The 22434-nt window shown below is 41.9% G+C and overlaps 1 protein-coding gene and 1 long non-coding RNA gene across 2 annotated transcripts in view; both read right to left on the bottom strand.

The window, feature by feature from the left end:
* The window catches only part of SP3 (Sp3 transcription factor), an 81257-nt gene extending 77419 nt beyond the window's left edge, over positions 1–3838 (bottom strand). The window contains exon 1 of the mRNA XM_081814154.1: positions 3805–3838. Coding sequence (XP_081670280.1) covers positions 3805–3823 — 19 coding nt within the window. The 5' untranslated portion in view covers positions 3824–3838. The remainder of the gene's footprint in view (positions 1–3804) is intronic.
* Positions 3839–7394: 3556 nt separating this feature from the next.
* Positions 7395–22427, bottom strand: LOC145720522 (uncharacterized). The gene is made up of 3 exons (XR_014143545.1): positions 21244–22427; positions 20672–20755; positions 7395–10274 (listed from the first exon to the last, which is right to left on the bottom strand). It is a non-coding gene; the product is annotated as an uncharacterized LOC145720522 (long non-coding RNA).
* Between the last annotated feature and the right edge of the window lie 7 nt (positions 22428–22434).

Raw genomic sequence — 22434 nt, 5'->3', positions numbered from 1 at the left:
AATTGAATCTCTGGCCGGGGCCTGGGCGTTGCAATTTTTTAACAGCTCCCAGATGATTCTATTGTGCAGCAGGATTAAAAACCACTGATTTAGATTCTGCTTGTGGAAGTTATCCAACCCTGAGCTTACTCCCTTCCTTCCAAATACACCCCAGGAGATTCCTCTGCCTGCTCTCACACCAAAGATTTCTGGGAGCCAGGAAATTGAGTATGGCGGCCTCGGGAATGCAGTTTAGTTTTAAAAAATAAGAGGGCTGAAGAGAGAGGGTGGTGCCGAGGCATGGGGGAGGCTGGGCCCCCCCCCCCCTCCCCCGGCAGCGGCGGCCCACAGCTGGTGTGCATGAGGCCACCTCCTCTCCCCCGGGCCTGATCCGCTTAGAACTTGGCAGATGAGACACTTGAAGCATCGTGATGCTCAGTTTCTTTCTTGCCTGCGTGGGAGAGGGGAAAAACTTAAGTCGTGGAGGACACTGGAGACTCAGAAACTATGATGCAGAGACTCCGGACAGGAACACGTCCCAGTCAGCAAAAGGCCAACTTAAAAATTAAGTCACATCTATCTTGAAAGGCTTAGGATGCAGGAACAAGTATGATTTTACACGCAGATTGTAGCCGGAGAGACAGACACACAGCTGCAGCCGTGACACAGTCCCCACCCCCAGGTCCCACAAAGGCCGGGGACTCCGCCAGCCAGGGAGAAAGTGGTTCCTGAAGCCCCAAACCACCACGGCCCCTCAGACTCTCCAGCTGCTCAGCCCGCAGTTAGGAAAGGATAAGGAGTCCCTCCCTTGAAGCCCAGAGTTCTAACGAACTCCAGGGGGTTCCAACCTCCCACCCCCTGTTGCTGAGGCAACTGGCGGGCACCATCCAGCTCTTCTAGGCCAGTGACTCTGCTGCGCTTAGCTTTTGCTCAGAGCTTCTTGGCTCTCCGCCTGCCTTCCTCTGGCACACTGAGGGCCGCTGCAGCCCTCCTGGCTCGGTCTCTGCGGAGGTCTCCCTGCCTCCACCCATCTTTCTTCCCATCTCTCTCTCTCCCCAGATGTCTCCGAGTTTATGTGGGAAAGCATGTTCCTAGAGCCTATTAAAAAGACTTTCAAAGTCACGCCTTCCCCCGCAGCCTTTGGAGTCCACCGTATCCACTGTATCCAGGCAGTGTGTCAAGTGGCCTGAACGAGAGGGGGTGACTATTTTGCATGCTCCGGGGAGAGTTCCTAAATGTTTCTGGCTTTCCCCTGGCATGGTTCTGATTTGTGAACATCCAGAACTCAGGTCCTTGCCCTCAGCAACAACCATGAAAAGCACAGGCTGAAGGATTAATGCACATGTGCAATGTGGATGAGTTCCAGCTACCAGGGAGCAAGCCAGTTAAAAACCCTCCCCCACTCACGCAACCTTGGCGCTTCCAACATAATGAAGTTCCATTACTTGGAATTCGGGGTGTGTTCCTTCCCTTCCCCTCCCCCCTCCCACCCAAAGCAAATTCAAGCGAAGAAGACCAAAAGAGAGTGAATGATCTCTCTTTCAGATTATGAACTGCCAGAGTCCTGGCCCCTTTCGAAAGGCACCCCACGACCAAACCAGCAAATGTCCCCCAGTGCAGGTCACCACTGCTCCTCTGACAGTCTGAAGTCACCCAGCCTGACTCCTGTGGGGCTAGGGCCCTGCCCTTCATAAAGCTTCAGCATAAATTAGCAAACATGTGCGGCTCCCAACTATAAGAAAGGTTTTTTGTTTTTGTTTTTTAATGAAATGAAACCACGTAACCTACTGCATTTTTCTCTAAGCCAATAGTTAGATCTGGACACTGGATGTGATATATCTTTAAAACTGGTCAGAGTGATCGCATACCAAGATTGGGGACACGGAATGCCTTAAGGCAGACCCTCCTCCAGGAGAAGCCTGGCAGGGAACGCCCCGCCTGGAACTAAGGCTCCCTGCTGCAGGGGTTTCTTGCCTTGTTTCATTTTTAGAAACCAGAAAAACACGAAAGGGCTCCAGTTCTAACCATCCCACTCAGGCTTGGCTGCAGGCAAAACTAGGAAAATGGGCCAGGAAGGCCAGGCCAGGCTTCCAGCCCCTACCTGCCCCCATGAAAGTCAAGGACCCAGTCAGGGACCCCCTACTCCCCAGCCCAGGGCAGACAGAAGCGGCTCAGGGGCACACGCATTCCAGAAATCTCTGAGTACAGGACAGAAGAGAAGAAAAAGCAGAGAAGTATGTCGGAAAGTCAATATAATCATCATCGTTATCATCATCATAATAATAATAAACAACATAATGGCCACTAGGACTCTTATCCTGGCTCTCCTACTTAGAGGCTTGGTGACCTTGAGCATTTAACCTCTCTCTTTCTCCACCTGTAACATGACGACAATTTTCTACCCAGAACCTTGTCCCAGGGGTTGTCATAAGAACCAGATGAGATCATGTCAAAAAAAGACGACAAAGTTGGTTTGTAACCTGTTCAGAATATTCATTCTTTTTAAGACTATTTAACATCAATATGCAAAACCAGATACCACACCTAAATATTATACCAAGTAAATGAAATCTTAGCCACCTATTGATGGTTAAATACGCATATTGTATTTCTCTTATAATAAATTCCTGTTACTGGGAAATATGTCAGTAGCCCCATTGCATAAGGCCAGTTATGGCATTTGCTAAAGTGGGCTTCCACCTCTTGGGGTGGTATAGTTTCAAGGGTCCCTAAGGAGTGCTCTGTACAACTCTGAGTGGGTGGTGCAAGTCTTTAGCTAGACCACATAAAAATTATATCTATTCTCACTGAATGCCGCTATCTCTATGATTTGTGAGTAGGCTGCTCAATGAGTTCAGAAAAACATTTCCTTCTAGCTCCAGCTGGCAAGATGTCAAGATTGAAAAACACATTTCCTGCTTCTCTTTCTTGCCCCAATTGGGATGGATGACCCTAATTCTCACCACCCCATTTCCTTAAGCCATTAGCAGTGATTGAATCTCTGCCCATCCCAATGAGCCTCACACAGACGATTTTAATGCACAGCAGCACCCGTAATAGAGAGAACTATGTTGTGAAACTTCAAATTTACTTTTAATTCCATCTTTGACAGACCAAATTGAAGCCATGGGTTATACTTTGTTATGGCCGCTTAACACTAGCTGAAAATTCAGGCACCCTCCGGTTTGTAAAAGTTTCCCTCTCCCATTAGCCTCAGATCAAACAAGAGACCTCCATCTCGCTCGATGGCTTTCAGTTCACAGAAAGAGTCCGTCATGATGGGGGGAGGTCGTCTAAAAAGACAGCCAGAAGCCAATGTCCCTGAGGAATTGGGGATCCAGCAGAAGAGACGAGACAGCCAAGTGTGGTCTGACTGTCCATACATTCACACGCACGTGTTACGTGCTGCTCAGCGAGGAAGGAGTTTCATGAGACACACAAAAGCACTGCAAGCAATATTCACTTGTTCTTAAGTAACCGGGCACCACTTGCCCGCCGAAGCTTGAGAGAAGAGAAAGATAATAAGGGCAACACCACCAAGGACCGCTCCCTTTCTCCACTCTCTGGACAAGCCCACAACGAACTACGATCCCCACTTGATAGACAAGGCACTAGAAGGCTTGCAAAGGTTGTGTACCGGGGACGCCTGGGTGGCTCAGTTGGTTAAGCTGCCTTAGGCTGAATCCAGGGATCGAGCACCTCCCCGGGCTCCCTGCTCAGCGGGGAGTCTGCTTCTCCCTCCAACCCTCCCCCTTCTCGTGCTCTCTCTCTCTCTTTCTCAAATACATAAATAAAATCTTAAAAAAAAAAAAATAGGTTGCATACCTTGCCTAGTATGCCACATGCTTGCTGCAGAGCAAAAATTCCAACCGAGATTTATCTGATTCCCAAGCTTCTGCTCCTAACCATTATACTTGGCTGGCTTCATTGTCCAAAGGAGTCAGTCAGGAGACCTTTGGGATGCTGAGGTTCGAATTGGCTCTTGAGGGCAGTGTGTGCTTGGCCTGAGGGAAAACAGGAGATGGTGTCATCCAAATTGCTGAGTGTGTATCCCCAGGGCCCAAAACACTGCCCAGTATAGGGAGAAGCTCCATGTCTATTGAGAAAATGAGAAACGGTACAAACAAAGGCAAGGAGATCAGTATAAGGATAGAGAGCAAAGGGGGGGAAAGGGAAAACGAGAAAGTGGAAGAGGAAAGAAGAGCAGACACCGGAGAGGAGCAGTGCTCACTGTAGCAAGGCGTAGGCGCTGAGATCATCCAAGCCCGGTGGAGCTGAGGAAGGCTGAAAATTCTAGGGTGAGGAGCTTGCATTCAGTTCTGTGCATGATGGCTAAATAAATTCCTAAGGAGGGGCCTGATAAGGAGGAAGCCATCATTGAGAACGATTAGTCTGGCTCTGTTGTGTGGGAGGACCTGGAGGTAGAGGGACCAGAGACTCTGAGACCAGCCGGTGACTGAAGAACTCACTAGGGAGGACCTGGGGGCTCTGACTGGTGACCTAGGTAAGAGTTGAGCACAGAAAAACAAAAACCAAACAAGCAAACAAAAACAAAAACAAAACAAAAAAGAGTTGAGCACCGACTTGTGTCTCAGTTGAACAGACAAGAGAGTTGGACAGGCCATGGTGTCCTCATTGTTTCTGGCAAGAAGAGGACAGCAGGGAAGCGTGCAAGCTCTCTTCATCACAAGCAAGCTAGGAGATGGAGATACTATGAAAATAAGCAGCTCAGCCTCACGACACAAAGAATTACTTCTAAAAATCTTTGGTCACCAGGTCAAAGAAACTGGTTACCGGTCTGAGCAAGTGGTTGCAAGTGCTTTTAATAATCTTCATTGGCCTGAGATGTTTTTTTTTTTTAAAGCCCTCAAATTGGAGCAATGCCTTTGTCAAATTTAGATGGATCGTCTTGCTAATAAGAGTCATGAACCATAGGTAGGTAGCTATTGCTATAACCGCCCCTCCCCCCCCAGCCAGATGGCAAACATGTTGAGAACAAAGGCAGAGCCTTCTCCTTTGGGGGAACCTCACAGTGGGTTCGGCACGGAGTACGCAGAAATGAGGGCCTTACACATATTTACCACACTTGCGTTTTAACAACAGAAGCAATCAGAAAACTTAATTTTCTGAGGTAGAATGTGATAAAATACCACTCCCAAATCCTTTCTGTGTAACAAACCTCCCCCTGTGAAAACTCTGGCCCTACCTGGCAGGGCTGTTCTCTGTCAGGTACCATCTTCCTCCAAGAACTACAATCACAACTGCTCTTTTATCAGGATGAAAAACAGATACCAAGTTTGTGTAGGGGATAATTAATAGCCAACAGCAAGTCTTTGCGTTAATTCAGCGGCACATGAACGAATTGTGAAAATTCCCTTTGCCAGAGAAACAATTGGCTGTTTTACCACTCACCCAGCAACCTTTATTTCCCACTTGGCACTATATTTATGGCTTTTATGGGGATAAAAGAGGCTAGGAACTCTGTGTTGGATAAATTTGATATCTGTCCAACCAATGATAACAATTCACATTTAAGTGCATATTGTTAAAACCGTAACCTCTGTCCCAGACTCTAAGCTATTTCATAATACGGGTATTTTCAAGACTTTCAGATGCCAAATGGCTCCCCAATCTAGAAAATTATCTTACTGTTCAGCCAGTCAGGGGTTTGGTCTTGCACAGAGCCAGTTTCGACAAAGTTCCTGAAACACAACGTGTTCTGAGAAATTAGAAAGTATGCAGTGTGTGTCTGTTACGTGATTATAACTCGGTTTCTGAGGGGGGCTCATGCTGAGTGGTTCTGCTCTGAGATTCACCCCCAACGCTACTACCTCCACACGTCTACCTCCTGCCCACTTTCCTCTGGTGGCTCATAGACCTTCACTTCTGACTTTGCACGACACAGTTCAGGCCTTCCCCAATTCCAAGCTGCCAAGACCAGAGTACGTGGCTGAAACACTTGAATATTCATGTGAAATGAACTCAACTTCTGCTTTTGGGTCATTTAGTAACAGTTGTTCTAGTTCCTTTTCTTCTATTAAGCAATTCTACTTACACAGAAAAAAATATAACCAACAAAGGATTCTTTTTTTGTTTGTTACACCAAGTACTAAAAGCAGTGATAGTGAACTAAACCAACTAAACCAGCCTACTCTATGCTCAGATGGCAATGTCCCATGTGGCTGCGTGACATGAGCCCTTTCAGAGGAGAAATAAGAAAGAACTTAAATGACAAGAAAAAATTGTTTTTACAAAGAAAAAAGAAGCATGGTTTAATTATGATTTGACTCGACAAGAGACACATCCTGCTTGGCGCAAAAATACTGAGACTCTTGGGCAAATTATGAGGTTGACGTTGAATACACCTGTTTATGATTTCCATCTTTTGCCAGATGCTCAACTCCACAGCCTGGTCTAGAACCACTAACTACATCCTGTTAAAGCACAGGAAGAAAATGGATGCTTTCTTCCATAGGAAGGCTCAGCCTAGAAATAAACACTATCCCTGCCCTATCCATTCTCAAGCCTGCATTCCTGACTTCCTACCTGCACCAAGCAACCCTGTGTCTCACTATCACCTCAGCCATCCTGCTATTGTGTAGATGAATTAACTGTGACAAGATGAAGTGATTTGCTCGGGATCCGATCACCAGAACTGGAACCCAGGTGTTCTTTTGCCCAAGGTTATGCAAGTAATTAATGAAAGGTGATATCATTCCCTGATTTCCAGCTTCCAGCAACACCCAACTTCCCCGCCCTCTAGTGTCGGCCTCAACACACCTAACCCGGGCCTCACACACAATGGGAACGTCTTACTGCTGTACCATGCATTTGAATCCAGTTTCTTCTACGCCATTTGGTTGAGTGCTGCCTGTCTTAGATGCAGGGCTGATATACAAAATATTTAACAACTGGTATGGCCTAGGCACTGACCAGCCAGAAGGGATACTGGCTTAGTGTTAAGGACTGAATACTGCAGAGCACTGCTCCCTGGGAGCCTTCTCATTTCTCATTGCCTCCCAGGCACCCCTCCCCCTACTTCTGACCCTACTAGAGAACAGGCAGGCATCGGCCAAATGGCCTAAGGGATTACATGCCCTTGCTGGGCTCTGATGGGCCAGGGAAGAACTGGCGATTGAACGCTGCCCTTGGAATGGCTGTCTGGGAACAGGATGCATTCTCTAGTCTGCTTGGAGGCAGCCCAGCGCTGAGTCTGGCTCTAGTCCAGTCTGGTTCCAAAGCTAGGAGGGAGTATGTGACAATGCGCTGTGAGTGCTCCCCAGTTCCTCAGATGAGGCTGGAGGTGGGAAAGGGGAGGGTTTGTTAAAGGCAGATCTAAAATAGGAGTAGGCGAAGAACACAGGGTGAAGTCATTTGAGAAGAATGATGGATTCTCAGATTCTGCTGTAGACTACACTGGAAAAGATTTTTTTAAAAGCTGCTTTTACTGTCTCCTATAGAATATAAGGGTCCCTCATAATTTTAGTTCAGTGATAGAAACTAGCTACATGCTAACTGAAAAGAGCATGCGTGGGCTTTGGCATTCCACCAATCTGGTCCAAGCTCCTTCCTTGTTAGGAAGAGAGCACACTTCCTATTTACCTAGAAATGATGCTTTGGCAGGGAGGGTTCACGGATTCAAGATGAGTCTAGGAAAAGGAAGTTAGTGAATAATAATTTGTCAGTGCTTCTCTGCCACAATGCAAGAAAGATGGGACTCTGTTCTCCATGACTGGTAGTCTTAAACATAAGTATTTGTAGGACAAGTACAGATAGGATAACTAGCTCCCCTTGTCTAAGGGCTGTGTTCCCTGAGAACAGCCAACTCCCTCTGCCCTTATTCTACACCCAACAATCTGCCTTCAGATCTGCAATCTGGTTTCCTGAGTAGACTTGCTTTAGAGCATCCTGTATACATAACCGGCCCCAAAGTTCAAACAAAGCCTTTCTCCTATTGCATTGTTTTTCATATTGGAGTCTTTAATCAAATATTCAGAGGTCCATGAATTCCTTAGGATAATCTTTAAATGCTGTGTTTTCATTTGAAAGATACATAAAAATTTTAACACAAGCATCACCTGGATCACCACCTTTTTACAGAGTAATGCCATGTAATATCAATGCCCAGACTGGATTTACCTTTATGATTATTTCAATCAGGTGATCACCTAAAGTCTCATAATGTAAGTATAAAAGCAATACTTCTCAAATGGGGATACATTCAAGGGTCCACAAGTTCAAGTCTGAAAAACACTTCTTATTATAAATAACATGACAAACTGATTTATACATCAATCTCTTGTAAGTTTGACTATGATGAATTAATCCCTCTCAGCTTAATCACCCTGAGTGAAGGGGCCCAATAATTACTGCATCTGTAAAGCTAAGTATCAGATCTGTGGTATCTGTCCCAATATACTGCCAATCAGTGAAGCAACCAGCCAGGTGGCCTCCTCCTGAAAAGCTCTACTCTCTTCTATGTGACACATGGATTGTGACTGGCTAATTAGACAAACTAATCTTGGATTTGAAATAGAAAACTTTTTGATCTTGGGTAAGTCCCCTAATCTCCACTCTCAACTCTGTGAAATGCGGGCACAGCTAAGACTACTACTACTAACAGGGATGTTGGGCTAATCACTTCAGACGTTCTGCCATGCCAGGTCCATCTGGGCCTGCTCCTGAGTCAGTACCCTTATCTTAAGGGGATGACAATGTGCCAAGGGACCAATGAGATGGGAGAGGCATGAGAGAGAACATCTGGACAAAGTTACCCCTGAGGTCTGGAGGGTAGCTCTGATAGGGCTGTAAAAAGTTCCTTTAGGCACATAGTGCATCTGAAAGACATCTCCCAGTCAGCAGTTTGGGATGCAAATAACAAAGTAACAAAGGGGACTCATTGGCTCTTGTAACTGGAAGTGCAGAGGTGGATCAGGCTTCAGGTGTGGACTCTGGCTCAGCACTGCCCTCAGGACAGTTTCTTCCTGCCACTCTGCCCCACCAAACACAGCATTGGCTCCACTCTCAGGTTGGATCTCCTCATGAACACAGGATGGCTGCCAGCAACATGTGGACCATGCACTTCCTTATTTGGGGATGCTTCTGCTCAGCATTCCAAGCAAAAATTCCAAGATTCACCCTGATTAGAGTCCTCATTGATATCTCTCTTCTCCAACATTCACATCTAATCAGTCGGAAAATGATTGGTTCTGCCTTCAAAACATATACAGCATCCAACCACCTCTCCCCACATCCGCCGCTACCACCCCGTTCCCAGCCATCAACATCTCACCTGTATTACCAGAGTCATCTGCCTGTTTCTGCTCCTATTCCCCCTGCAGCAGCCTGGGTGATACTTTCAAAATCTAAGTCAGATCATGTCACTGCTCAGAATCTTCCAGTGGCTCCCCATTTCACTTGAGTACAAGCCAATGACCTTGCAATGCCCTATAAGGGCATGACCTGGCTCCCCGTACCCTTTCAGACCTCAGCCCCCGTCACACCACTCCCTTTCTCATGCCAGGTGTGCTCAGCTTCTGATCAGGGACGTTAGACTGGCTGTCCTCTTTGCCTGGGACACTCAGCTTCTGGAGAGCCACATGGCTCACTTTCAAGTCACTCTGCCAATGAGGCCTACCCAGGACGGCCCACTGAAAACCGCAATATACTCTGCACTCACAACCTCCCTACCCAGCTTATTTTTTTCTACAGTACTGCCCACCTAGTGTATTTATCGATTTACTGGCTCTTTCCTCCTAGTTAGAATGTAAGGGATTTATGTCTATTTGTTTCACTGATGCAGGTGCTCAAAAAACTTTGTTGAACGAATGAATCAATCAATCAATCAGTCAATCAATGAGACTGGCTCTGACACCCATCTACTTCCGAACTCTTAGTGGGGGAAATGCCTAAGGCCATAAAGTTAGGAGTAGGACCTACCAAAGTTGGACTATGCTGGGTGTCTCCAAAGTTTGGAATTTCAATTATGCTCTAAGAAAGAAACTGATATGAATCAATAGACAATCGATAAGGTGAACAGCACCTGTGGTGTTTATTAAGAATGATGGTTCTTGGATCCAACCACAAACTTACAAATCAAAATTTCAAAGGGCAGGGATCATAAATCTTCTTCGGGGCACCTGGGTGGCTCAGTCGTTAAGCATCTGCCTTCGGCTCAGGTCATGATCCCAGGGTCCTGGGATCGAGCCCCACATCAGGCTCCCTGCTCCGCTGGAAGCCTGCTTCTCCCTCTCCCACTCCCTCTGCCTGTGTTCCCTCTCTCGTAGTGTCTCTCTCTGTCAAATAAATAAGTAAAATTTAAGAAAAAAATAAATCTCCTTCTTCACTAGTCTGGGGTGTATGTATAAATAGTTGGCAGGAGCAACATAGGTACTATGAGACATAACAAGTATGATGAAGAGAACTGAGATATAATAAATGGTACTAACTCATGAGAAGAAAGAGAGGATAAATGGAGCAAAGAAGATGTTCTTGGATTCAGGAAAAGGAAACCCAAAGGCCCAAATTTGGGGAGCAGTTTTCTAGTACTGCCAAAGGGACGAAGACTAGATCTAGGGATTACAGATAATCTGGTCACTAGACAGGACTACAATTCATCAGGCTTCACAATGTCAATCAGTCTGCAGAACTATCTGTATCAGTTTATTAGGGCTGCCCTAACAAAGTTTAAACCAACTAGCTAGTTTGAACAATTTATTGTCCCACAGTCTTGGAGACTAGACCTTTGAGATCAAAGTGTCAGCAAAGTTGGTTCCTTCTGAATAAGGGCTGTGAAGAAGAATTCCTTCCGTGCCTGTCCCCCAGCTTTTGGTGGTTTACTGGTAATCTTTGGTAACCTATAATCTTGGTTTATAGAAGCATCACTCCAATCCCTGAATCTCTGCCTGCATCTTCACATCATTTCCTCCCTCTCTATGTGTCTATGCCCAAATTTCACTTCTTTTTTTAATGTTTTTAATTTATTTATTTATTTGAGAGAGAGAGAGAGCACATGCAAGTGAGGGGGGCAGGGGGAAGGGGCAGAGGGAGAGAGAGAAAGAGAGAAGCAGACTCCATGCTGCACGTGAAGCCTGACCCAGGCTAAGTCCCAGGACCCTGAGATCATAACCTGAGCCAAAACCAAGAGTCAGTCCCTCAACTGACTGCACCACCCAGGTGCCCCTTCACCTTTTTTTTATTATAAAGATGGATGTTACAGAAGCATATGTACTGATGTATACAGCTGTTTATATCCTATTGTTAAGGAAAAAATGCAGGTTTTATATTTGTATGTATATATGTCTACATGTATAATTATACATTTAAAATATTTCCTTTTGGGGACGCCTGGGTGCCTCAGTCAGTTAAGCATCTGCCTTCGGCTCCGGTCATGATCCCAGGGTCCTGGAATCGAGTCCTGCCTCGGGCTCCTTGCTCAGCAGGGAGCCTGCTTCTCCCTCATCCCCTCCCCCTGCTTGTGCTCTCTCTCTCTCTCTGACAAATAAATAAATAAAATCTTTTTAAAAAATTTCCTTTTGAATATTTACACACACAGGCAAAAATCTGGAAGAATACTTTTTTTTTTAATTTGAGAGAGAGAGAGAAAAAAAACATGAGCAGGATGGGCAGAGAGAGAGGAGAGAGAGAAACTTAAGCAGACACTGCACTGAGCACACAGCCCAACATGGGGCTCAATCTCACGACCCTGAGATCATGACCTGAGCAGAAACCAAGAGTCAGTCACTTAATGGACTGCGCCACCCAGGCACCCCATGGAAGAATACTTCTAAGTTGAAACTGTTATGATCTTTGGGAGTTGGGGTTCTGGCTAGATTATTATTTCCTTTTGTTTGCTTAAATCTCCATTTCTTGATTTTTCCACATAAATACGCAATATTCAAAAAACATATTTTTATGTCACTTAAATATAATTAGACTAACATTTTGTTAAATTTCATGCCAGTTTATAGAACTAGAATTTGCTTTTGACATTTTAATAATCATATTTAATTAATCTCTGCATCTGAAGGAGTTTTTAAGTGATATTTGTTTGTTGAACAATAAAATTATAGTTGTTTTTATTCAATTTATTTAAACTAAAAAAGAAAAAATGTTCACCCATTTCTCTTACTCCCACCACCCCCTGCCTCTGGCAACCACCAATCTGTTCTCTGTATCTATGAGCTTAATTATATTTTTTTGTCTAGATTCCACATATAAGAGAGATCATAACAGTATTTGTCTTTCTCTGTCTTATTTCACTTAGCACAATACTCTCAAGTTCTGTCCATGTTATCACAAATGGCAAAATTTCAGTCTTTTTTATAGCTAAGTAATATTCTGTGTGTGAGGGGAGGGGTATACCCCAATTTCTTTATCCATTTATCTATTTATCCAAGAATGGACACTGGCTGCTTATATGTCTCGCATTGTAAATAATGCAGCAACGAACATAGGAGTGCATATATCTTTTTGAATCAGTGTTTTCATTTTCTTTTTTCTTTTTTTTTTTAAAGATTTTATTTATTTATTTGACAGAGAGATAGCAAGAGCAGGAACACAAGCAGGGGGAGTGGGAGAGGGAGAAGCAGGCTTCCTGCCGAGCAGGGAGCCCGATGTGGGACTCGATCCCAGGACCCTGGGATCATGACCTGAGCCGAAGGCAGACGCTTAACGACTGAGCCACCCAGGCGTCCCTGGTGTTTTCATTTTCTTCAAATAAATACCTAGAAGTGGAACTGCCAGATCATGTCGTAGCTCTATTTTAATTTTTGGGGGATCCTCCATACTGTTTTCCACAGACACTGCACCAATTCACATTCCCATCAACGGTGCATAAGGGTTCCCTTTGCTCCACGTCCTCACCAACATTTATCTCTTCTCTTTTTGATAACAGTCATTCTAACAGGTGTGAGGTGATGGCGCCTTGTGGTTTTCATTTGCATTTCCCTGATGATTAGTGATGTTGAGCACCTTTCCATAAACCTACTGGCCATCTGTGTGTCTTCTTTGGAAAAATGTCTAGACCCTCTGCCCATTTTTTTAATTGGATTCTTTGGGTTTTCACTATTGAGTTGTTTGAGTTCTTTATATATTTTGGATATCAGGCCCTTATTAGAGATATGATTTGCAAATATTCTGTCCCATTCAGTAGGTTGAGCTTTCATTTTGTTGATTATTTCCTTTGCTGTGCAGAAGCTTTTGTTTGATGTAGTCCCACTTGATTATTTTGCTTTTGTTGCTTTTGCTTTTGGTGTCAGATTCAAAAAATCATCGCTAAGGGGAGCCTGGGTGGCTCAGTCGGTTAAGTGTGCGACTCTTGATTTTGGCTCGGGTCATGAACTCAGGGTCTTGAGATCGAGCCCTGTAACAGGCTCTGCGCTAAGTGTGGAGCCTGCTTAAGATTCTCTCTCTCCCTCTAGCCCTCCCCCCACCCCTCTGTTCACGCATGCACTATTAAAAAAAAAAAAAAATCATCACCAAGACCTATGTCAAGGATCTTACCATCTATGTTTGCTTCTAGCAATTTTATGGTTTCAGGTCTTACATTCAAGTATTTAATTCATTTTGATTTAATTTTTGTACATATTGTAAGATAGTGGTCTCGTTTCATTCTTTTGCATGTGGCTGTCCAATTTTCCTAAGACCATTTACTAAAGAGACTGTCCTTTCTCCATCATATATTCTTGGCTCCTTTTATAATTGACCGTATATGCGTGGGTTTATTTCTGGGCTCTCTATTCTGTTCTATTGATCTGTGTTGTTTTTAATGCCAATACCATATTGTTTTAATTACTATAGATTTGTAATAGTTTGAAATCAGGGAGTGTGAAATTAGGGAAACAAAGTTTCCAGCTTTGTTCTTCTTTCAAAAAATTGCTTTAGCTATTCAGGGTTTTTTATTGTTCCATACAAATTTTAGGATTTTTTCTATTTTTTTAGGATTGTTCTATTTCCATGAAAAATGCCACTGGAATTTTGGTAGAGATTTCACTGAAACTTAAGATTGCTTTGGGTAGTATAGACATTTTAATAATATTGATTCTTCCAATCCATGAGCATGAAATATTTTTCCATATATTTGTGCCTTCAATTTTTTGCATTAATGTCTTGTAGTTTTTTTGTTTTTGTTTTTTGGGGTTTTTTTTTTTTTAAGATTTTATTTATTTGACAGAGAGAGAGAGACAGTGAGAGAGGGAACAGAAGCAGTGGGAGAGAGAGAAGCAGGCTTCCCGCTGGGCAGGGAGCCTGATGCAGGGCTCAATCCCAGGACCCTGGGATCATGACCTGAGCCGAAGGCAGACGCTTAACAACTAAGCCACCTAGGCACCCCTTGTAATTTTTAATATACAAGTTTTTCACCTCCTTGGTTAAATTCTTTCCTGGCTATTTTATTCTTTTTTATGTAATTGTAAATGAGATTGTTTTAATTCTCTTTCTGATAGCTCATCATTAGTATATAAAAATGCAACATGTTTTTGAGTATAAATTTTGTATCCTACAGTTTTATTGAATTTGTTTATTCTTTTTTTTTTTTTTTTTTTAAGATTTTATTTATTTATTTGAGAGAGAGAGAGAATGAGAGACAGAGAGCATGAGAGGGAGGAGGGTCAGAGGGAGAAGCAGACTCCCTGCCAAGCAGGTAGCCCGATGCGGGACTCGATCCTGGGACTCCAGGATCATGACCTGAGCCGAAGGCAGTCGCTTAACCAACTGAGCCACCCAGGCGCCCTGAATTTGTTTATTCTAACAACTTTTTGATGTATTCTTTAGGGTTTTCCTGTATATATTATTATGTCATCTGCAAATAGTGAATGTTACTTCTTTCTTTACAGTTTGGATGACTTTTACTTCTTTTTCTACGACTTTCAATACTATGTTGAATAAAAGTGCAAGAGTGGGCATTCATATCTTATTCCTGATTTTAGAGGAAAAGCTTTCAACTTTTCACCATTGAGTATGATGTTAGCTGTGGACTTGTCACATATGGCCTTTATTATGTGGAGGTGTGTTCCTTCTATACCCACTTTGTTGAGAGTTTTTATCATAAATGGATGCTGAATTTTGTCAAATGCTTTTTCTGTATCTATTGAAATAGTCATATGATTTTTATCCTTCATTTTGTTAATGTGGTGTATCACACTGACTGATTTGTGGACATTGAACCATCCTTGCATTCCTGGAAAAAGCCCACTTAATCCATGGTATATGATCCTTTTAATGTATTGTTGAATTTGGTTTGTTAGCATTTTATTGAGGATTTTTGCATCTATGCTCAGCAGGGATAATGGCCAGTAATTCTCTTTTCTTGTGGCACCTTTGCCTGGTTTTGGTATCAGGGTAATGCTGACCTTGTAAAATTTGTTTATGAGTTCCCTGCTCTTCTATTTTTTTGGAAGAGTTTGAGAAGGATTTGTATTAATTCTTCTTTGAATGTTTGGTAGAATTCACCAGTGAAGTCATCTGGTCCCAGACTTTGTTTGTTGGGGGGGTTTTGATTATTGATTCAATCTCCTTACTAGTAATCAGTCTATTCAGATTTTCTATTTCATCATGATTCAGTCTTGGTAGGTTGTATGTTTCTAGGAATTTATCCATTTCTTCTAGGTTGTCCAATTTGTTAGTGTAAATTGTTCATAGTTTAGCTGTAACATCTCCTCTTTCATTTCTGATTTGATTTGGGTCCTCTTTTTTTCTTGGTGAATCTAGCTAAATGCTTTCAATTTTGTTTATTTTTTCGAAGAACCAGCTCTTAGTTTCACTCATCTTTTCTATTAGCTTTTTAGTCTCTATTTCATTTATTTCTGCTCTAATCTTTGTTTTTCCTCCCTTCTACTACCTTTGGGCTTCATTTATTCTTCATCTAGTTTCTTGAGGTGTAAAGTTAGGTTTTTACTTGAGATTTTTCTTGTTGTTTTTTTTTAAGATTTTATTTATTCATTTGGGAGAGACAGACAGGGAGGATGAGCAGGGGGAGGGGCAGAGGGACAGGGACAGGGAGGGTAGAGGGAGAGAGAGAGGAGAAGCAGACTCCCCACTGAGCTGGGAGCCCAACATGGGGCTTGATCCCCAGACCCCAACATCATGACCTGAGCCAAAGTCAGATGCTAGACTGAGCCACCCAGATGCCCCTCTTGTTTCTTGAGATAGGAATTTATCACTATAAACTTCCCTCTTAGAACTGCTTTTACTCTTAACTATAGAGAACAAACTGATGGTTACTCAAGGGGAGGTAGGCGGGGGGGATGGGCTAAATGGGTGATGGTTAAGGAGGACACTTGTGTGATGAGCATTGGGTGTTGTATGTTAGTGATCAATCACTAAATTCTACATCTGAAACTAATATTACACTGTATGCTAATTGAAATTTATATAAAAACTTGAAAAATGGGGTGCCTGGGTGACTCAGTAGTTTAAGTAGCCAACTCTTTTTTTTTTTTTAAGTAGCCAACTCTTGATTTTGGCTCGGGTCATGATCCCAGAGTCGTGGGATCAAGCCCCACGTTGGGCTCTGTGCTGAGCATGGAGCCTGCTTAAGATTCTCTCTCTCCCTTTGCCCCTCTCCCTGCATTTGCTTGCACTCTCTTTCTCAAAAAAAAAAAAAAAAAAAAAAGGAAAGAAAGGAAAAAATAACTGCTTTTGCTGCATCCCATAAATTTCAGTATGTTACATTACCATTTTCATTTGTTTCAAAGCATTTTTTTATTTCTCTTGTTTGTTGAATCACTGGTTATACAATAGCATGTTGTTTACTCTCCACATGTTTGTGAATTTTCCAGTTTTCTTCATGTAATTAATTTCTAGTTTCATACCACTGTGGTCAGAAAAGTTGCTTGATATGATTCATTCCTCTTAAATGTATTAACACTTGTTTTGTGGCATATGATCTATCTTGGAAAATGTTCCATGTATACTTAAGAAGAATGTATATTCTGTTGCTTTTGGATGGAATACTCTGCATATATTATATCTATTAAGTCCATCTGGTTTAATGCATCACTTTAGGCCAATGTTTCCTTATTGATTTTCCGTCTGGATGATCTACCCATTATTGTAAGTTGGGTATTAATGTCCTCTACTAGTATTGTATTGCTATTTTTCCTTTAGGTCTGTTAATATTTGCTTTATACATTTAGGTGCTTCTATATTGGGTACATATTTATAAATGCTGTATCTTCTTATTGGATTGACTCCTTTATCATTATGTAACACCCTTCCTTGTCTCTTACAGTCGTATTTTAAAGTCTATTTTGTCTGATAGAACTATAGCTATTCCCGCTTTCTTTTGGTTTCCATTTTCATGGAATATCTTCTTCCATCCCTTCACATTCAGTCTGTGTGTGTCCTTACATGTAAAGTGAGTCTTTTGCAGATAGCATGTTTTTTTATCCATTCAGCCACTCTGTCTTTTGATTGGAGAATTTAGTCCATTTATATTTAAAGTGATTATTGATAGGTATGTGTTTATTGCCATTTTGTTCATTGTTTACTGGCTGTTTTTACAGTTCCTCTCTGTTTCTTTCTTCTGTTGCCCTCTTCCTTGGTGGTGAGATGACTTTCTTTAGTGGTATGCTTACACTCCTTTCTGCTTAACTTTTGTGTATTTACTATAGTTTTTGCTTTGTGATTACACTAGGCTTATCTGTGACAACTTACATATATAACAGTTTAAGTTGATAACAATTTAATTTGATCCCATCCCTTTTTATAAGGGAGCCTTTTATATAATCCCAGTCATATTGGATTAGATGTCACTCTACTCTTAATCTTAACTAATTTCATCTACAATGACTCTATTTCCCAATAAAGTCACATTCCAAGGTACTGGGGTTAGGACTTCAACATATGAATTTGTTGGGGACACAATTCAACCCATAACACATCCATTTCTCTCTTGTGATTTTAAGATCACTAAACAACCTTCTGATTACTAGGATGGTTCCCCAAGGTACCCAGGATTTAGCAGTGAGAGTCCAGGAGAACATATATGAGTCTTTTGGTCACTAGAGATGAATGTTTCCATTGTGAACTGGCATTCCGTTCTTTCAAGAGTCTTCAATGAGCATGAATCAGTCCCTTGGAGCCTGGTCACTCTGGTTGTACTGACAATGTGACTTTTGGGGACTACACAATAGTGATGACCCCTCATTAGGCCCTTTTTGCAGAATTGGTTGACTTCTCTCTCTGACATTAATGTATTCTCTCTATAACTGCAATCTCTCTATAACTCTATCCATCTTAGAAGATTAAAAACAACAACAAAAACATCTAGCAATGCTAGAAGATGTGCCTAGTGCACATCCTTTACCAGTCCTGTTTCTCAGCAATCTCCACATCCAACCTATTTCTAAGGCTCTAGGCCTGACATCCTCAGAAATGAAGGCTGTCATACTGTGTGCCCTCATTAAAAAGGGAATAGAGGTACCTGCTTCATAGGTGGAGAATCCCAGATATTTTGCCACAGATAATCCATTCTTTCACCAGCCCCATCTTTCCTGAACAACAGGTATTTTGAAAAGGAGTAAACTTCTGAAAGTTAGTACTGCAGACCAAGGTAGATAGAGCTATCAACCCAGGAAAATACCCACCTGCCTTTACTACACTCTCTGGCAGGATAGCCCCCAATATCTTTTGTAACTTGGAACCTCCACTGAGGAGAAGGAAGGTCTTGATTTCAACTTTAACAAATACTCTTGTTTGCATATCCTTTTCTGGTTCCATCAAATATCTTGCAAGTCCTATGTCCATGGAGAGAACCCAAGGCTAAGACTTAAGTGGAGGTTCTTAGGGGCCCCAGACATTATCATAAACTAAGAAAACTGTTTTCTTATATTAGCTTAGACATTTTATCAATCAATCTCCTTGTTCTATCCATGGAAAAGGATATCAAATGGCCTTAAAATGGCTCAGTTATGGTTGGTTAAATATATTACATGAACTCTGTGAACCATTAGCACTAACTCTAAGTTTGAGAGTTTTAGATCCACTCCAGCTTTCTTTAAAACTCAAAACAGAGCAGCCAAAACTTGAGTGCAATAAGATTTCCAAGCCCCATTGATGCCAGGTGCACTGAATACTAGGAGGCTACTCTTTAACACAGTATTTTTCAAATATCAATTTACTGGGTTGACACACTAATTTCATATCAATTTACTGGGTTGACATAAATTCACTAGGTCATGACTGGCATTTTTTAAATATAACAGTATAGGACAGTTATGCTGTATGCTTAAAATCAGTTATTTATTCTAAAATGTGTTTATATCAATTACATAAAAATGAAATGAGTGCAAAAAAAGAAAACTCAAAACAAAGAAATTTTAAAACCAGACATGAAAAATGACATAAAAATGAAGTTGAATGCTTTGAAAAAAGATCGCTAAAAAATAACAAAATAAGTAAGTCCTAAAAACTGATGCAAATTAGTTACACGCTAGAAAACTGTAAAAGATGAGGAAAGAAATTATAAAGGCTAAAAGAACTCCGCAGTAATATTGTTTTACAAGTGCCTTAAGCTCTCTCTACCACTATAGAAAAGCAAAGGTTGGAAATCTTAAACCCAAAATATCAAGAGTGGGGCTTATATAAGAAAAACAAGGAGTATTTCCAATCAGCAGACCCACACAGTGAGTCCAACACCAAAAATTGGGGAATGAACATAAAATTACACGTTTTAAGTAAAAATAAAAAGTTTAAGGCTTAAATTGTCTTGTAAGTCTACACCATACATGTTAAAAGACTCATATATTTTTAAATTTTGGCTAGTCCTTAGAATATGATGAAATAGAATTTGAATGTTATAAACTCACCTCACCTATCAACAAAGGAAGGAATCACAAGGCACACCTTTAATGTATCAAAGAATGTAGTCAGATGACTAGAGTATAAGACAATATGATCAGAGCAAAGTACAGAAAAAAATAATAGTCTCACATCAGGAAGGACTAACCATTTATGAGCTAAAGATTTGAAATCAGCCCAGATAACTAGTTTTCTATAATGCTTTCCTGCTTCCTCATTCTTACTGTCCTCTTGCCCCACTAGAACTGGTTACACCTTCATATCCCACTGGCTGCTGTGTTTGTCTACTCAGGGACCTACCAAAGCCTCTAAGATAATTCCCTATACATCATTGTTTATATATGCATGTCCATCATCAAGACACCAAGCTCCTGGAAGATAAAGGACCAGGTCTTGTCTTGTATTCCCAGCATCAGCCTGAGGCTTGGCACTTGGTAGGTATTCAGTAAAATTTTTTTTAAAGATTTTATTTATTTATTTGGGGGGGCAGGGGGAGAGCACAGAGGAAGAGTGAGAGGGAGAAGCAGACTACCCGCTGAGCAGGGAGCCCAATGTGGGGCTCGATCCCAGGACCCTGAGACCATGACCTGAGCCGAAGGCAGACACTTAACGGACTGAGCCACCCAGGCGCCCCAGTATTTAGTAAATTTTTGTTGAATGAGTGACTATGCACATATAAGTCAAGGTGTTGTCCTAATTTTCAATAAAAATGGAAGGTAACTCAGTTTGAAGTAAATTGTAAATTTGGCAATTAAAAAAAAGGGGGTTACAGTAATATAAGCAGGAGGGCACTGGTGCATTTTTAAGCTCAAAAAGAGAATCACTGGAAAGGTCAAAGTTCACTAGACTTTTACAGCTTGGTTGAAATAACCATTAAAACCATTCTACTCACGTTGCCTTGACTCTGGATTTAATATGAACCCTTCTTTGATTTTGGTTCCCTGTTTGAGATCTTGACACTTCAAAGGAAGTCCCCCTAAATAGTCAAGACAAGATTCTGGTCACTGAAAAGGAAATGTAGAAACATTTCATGTCTCTAGAGTAGAGACAACTGATAAGTTGATATTCTAGCACAAATCAGGAAAGACTGGCTGGCCTGGGAAAACAATGGAGGAAAACTATTGCTTTATTCTTAGGTTTGTCCCTCCATCTCTAAATACCCAAAATATGGTCATTTTTATTAGCTAAATTACATAAACAATTAAAGTACTTTTCCTGAATAACAGTGTAATACATACTGACTGTAGAAAAGTTGCAAAGGACTAAAAAGTATAAAGCAAGAGAAAAAACAAAACAAACATACTCATAATCCTACTACACCAGGGCATCTATTCATTTGGCACATACACTTTCAATTGTCTTTTTTGCAGTTTTCTTTATATAGTTGAGATTACTATACATGATACCTTTTTATGGTCTTAAACTAACAAGATAAATCCTCATATTAAGTTTTCTTCTATTTACCCTGCCCCGTGAAGAGTTTTCCTTTTCCATAACTCCAAATTTTCTAGAAAAATCTCTCTCTAGATAATAAAATCAGTGAGATTTTATTAATCAATCAAAAATGTTTATTGAATAAAGCCATGTACAATGTATCAAGCTGATATTGAAATAAACACACAGAAATAAAAAAGTGACTATGTTTAAAGAAATTAAAAAGCAGGCTGAGAAAACAAACCATCTGTACACAAAGAAAACTTGTCAAGTAACCCCTGTTTAATTAGTTAGGTGATAAAGGGGTACAGAACAGGGGAATACCAAAGGTAGCTTAGGAGTAAGTGGGCACTCTGGGCTCTGACAGATAAGACTAGATAAACTCTACATGAATCCTTTCACTTAATCCCCCAGTGAACCTTGTGAGGTGGATACTACTATTTCTCCATTTTACAGCAATGGGAACTGCACTGCAGGGAAATACATAATTTGACTCAAATCATAAAGCTAATTAGCGGTGGAGCGGAGATTCAGCCAGTCTGTCTCCAAAGTTGGGCTCTTAACACTGCCTTCTAGGAGATGTCCAAGGCTTAAAAGAGACTGAAGAGTCAAAGAGGGGGAAATGTCCAATCAAGTGGTAGCGGAAAGGAAAGGAGGAACTTGCAACCTATGGTTGAGAGTAGAGAATAGGCAAGAAGGGGGTAAACAGATGCAATATACATCACTATGTAATGATAAGCTTCCCAGGAGATCACCACGGGCAGGACAGGAATGAAGGCAAGTTGTGTCTCTACCAGTCTTGTTTGTTTCTACCATTCTTTAAGATGCTCAGTACTCGGGGCGCCTGGGTGGCTCAGTCGGTGGGACCTCTGCCTTTGGCTCTGGTTGTGATCTCGGGGTCCTGGGACAGAGTCCCGCATCGGGCTCCCTGCTCAGCGGGGAGCCTGCTTCTCCCTCTGCTCATGTGCTCTCTCTCCCTCTCTCTCTCAAATAAATAAATATTAAAAAAAAAAAGATGCTCAGCACTCGGGTCATTTTGGAAGACGGGGTTTCCCTGGGGACTTCCTGCCTCACCTTCAGGTAGCCCTAACCCTTCACCCCACTAATGCCTAGAGGTTTGGGGAGATGGGGTTCCTGCAACAAAGACCCTCATCCTTCACGGACGCTCACTCCCGCTCACATACCTCGGTACATGCTCGCACTCACACACACCTTCTGCCA

Source organism: Leptonychotes weddellii, chromosome 3 (assembly GCF_054177405.1).
Source record: "Leptonychotes weddellii isolate Sample4059 chromosome 3, ASM5417740v2, whole genome shotgun sequence".
In the NCBI taxonomy this organism is placed as follows: domain Eukaryota; kingdom Metazoa; phylum Chordata; class Mammalia; order Carnivora; family Phocidae; genus Leptonychotes; species Leptonychotes weddellii.
This window is presented reverse-complemented; position numbering and strand designations above follow the sequence as displayed.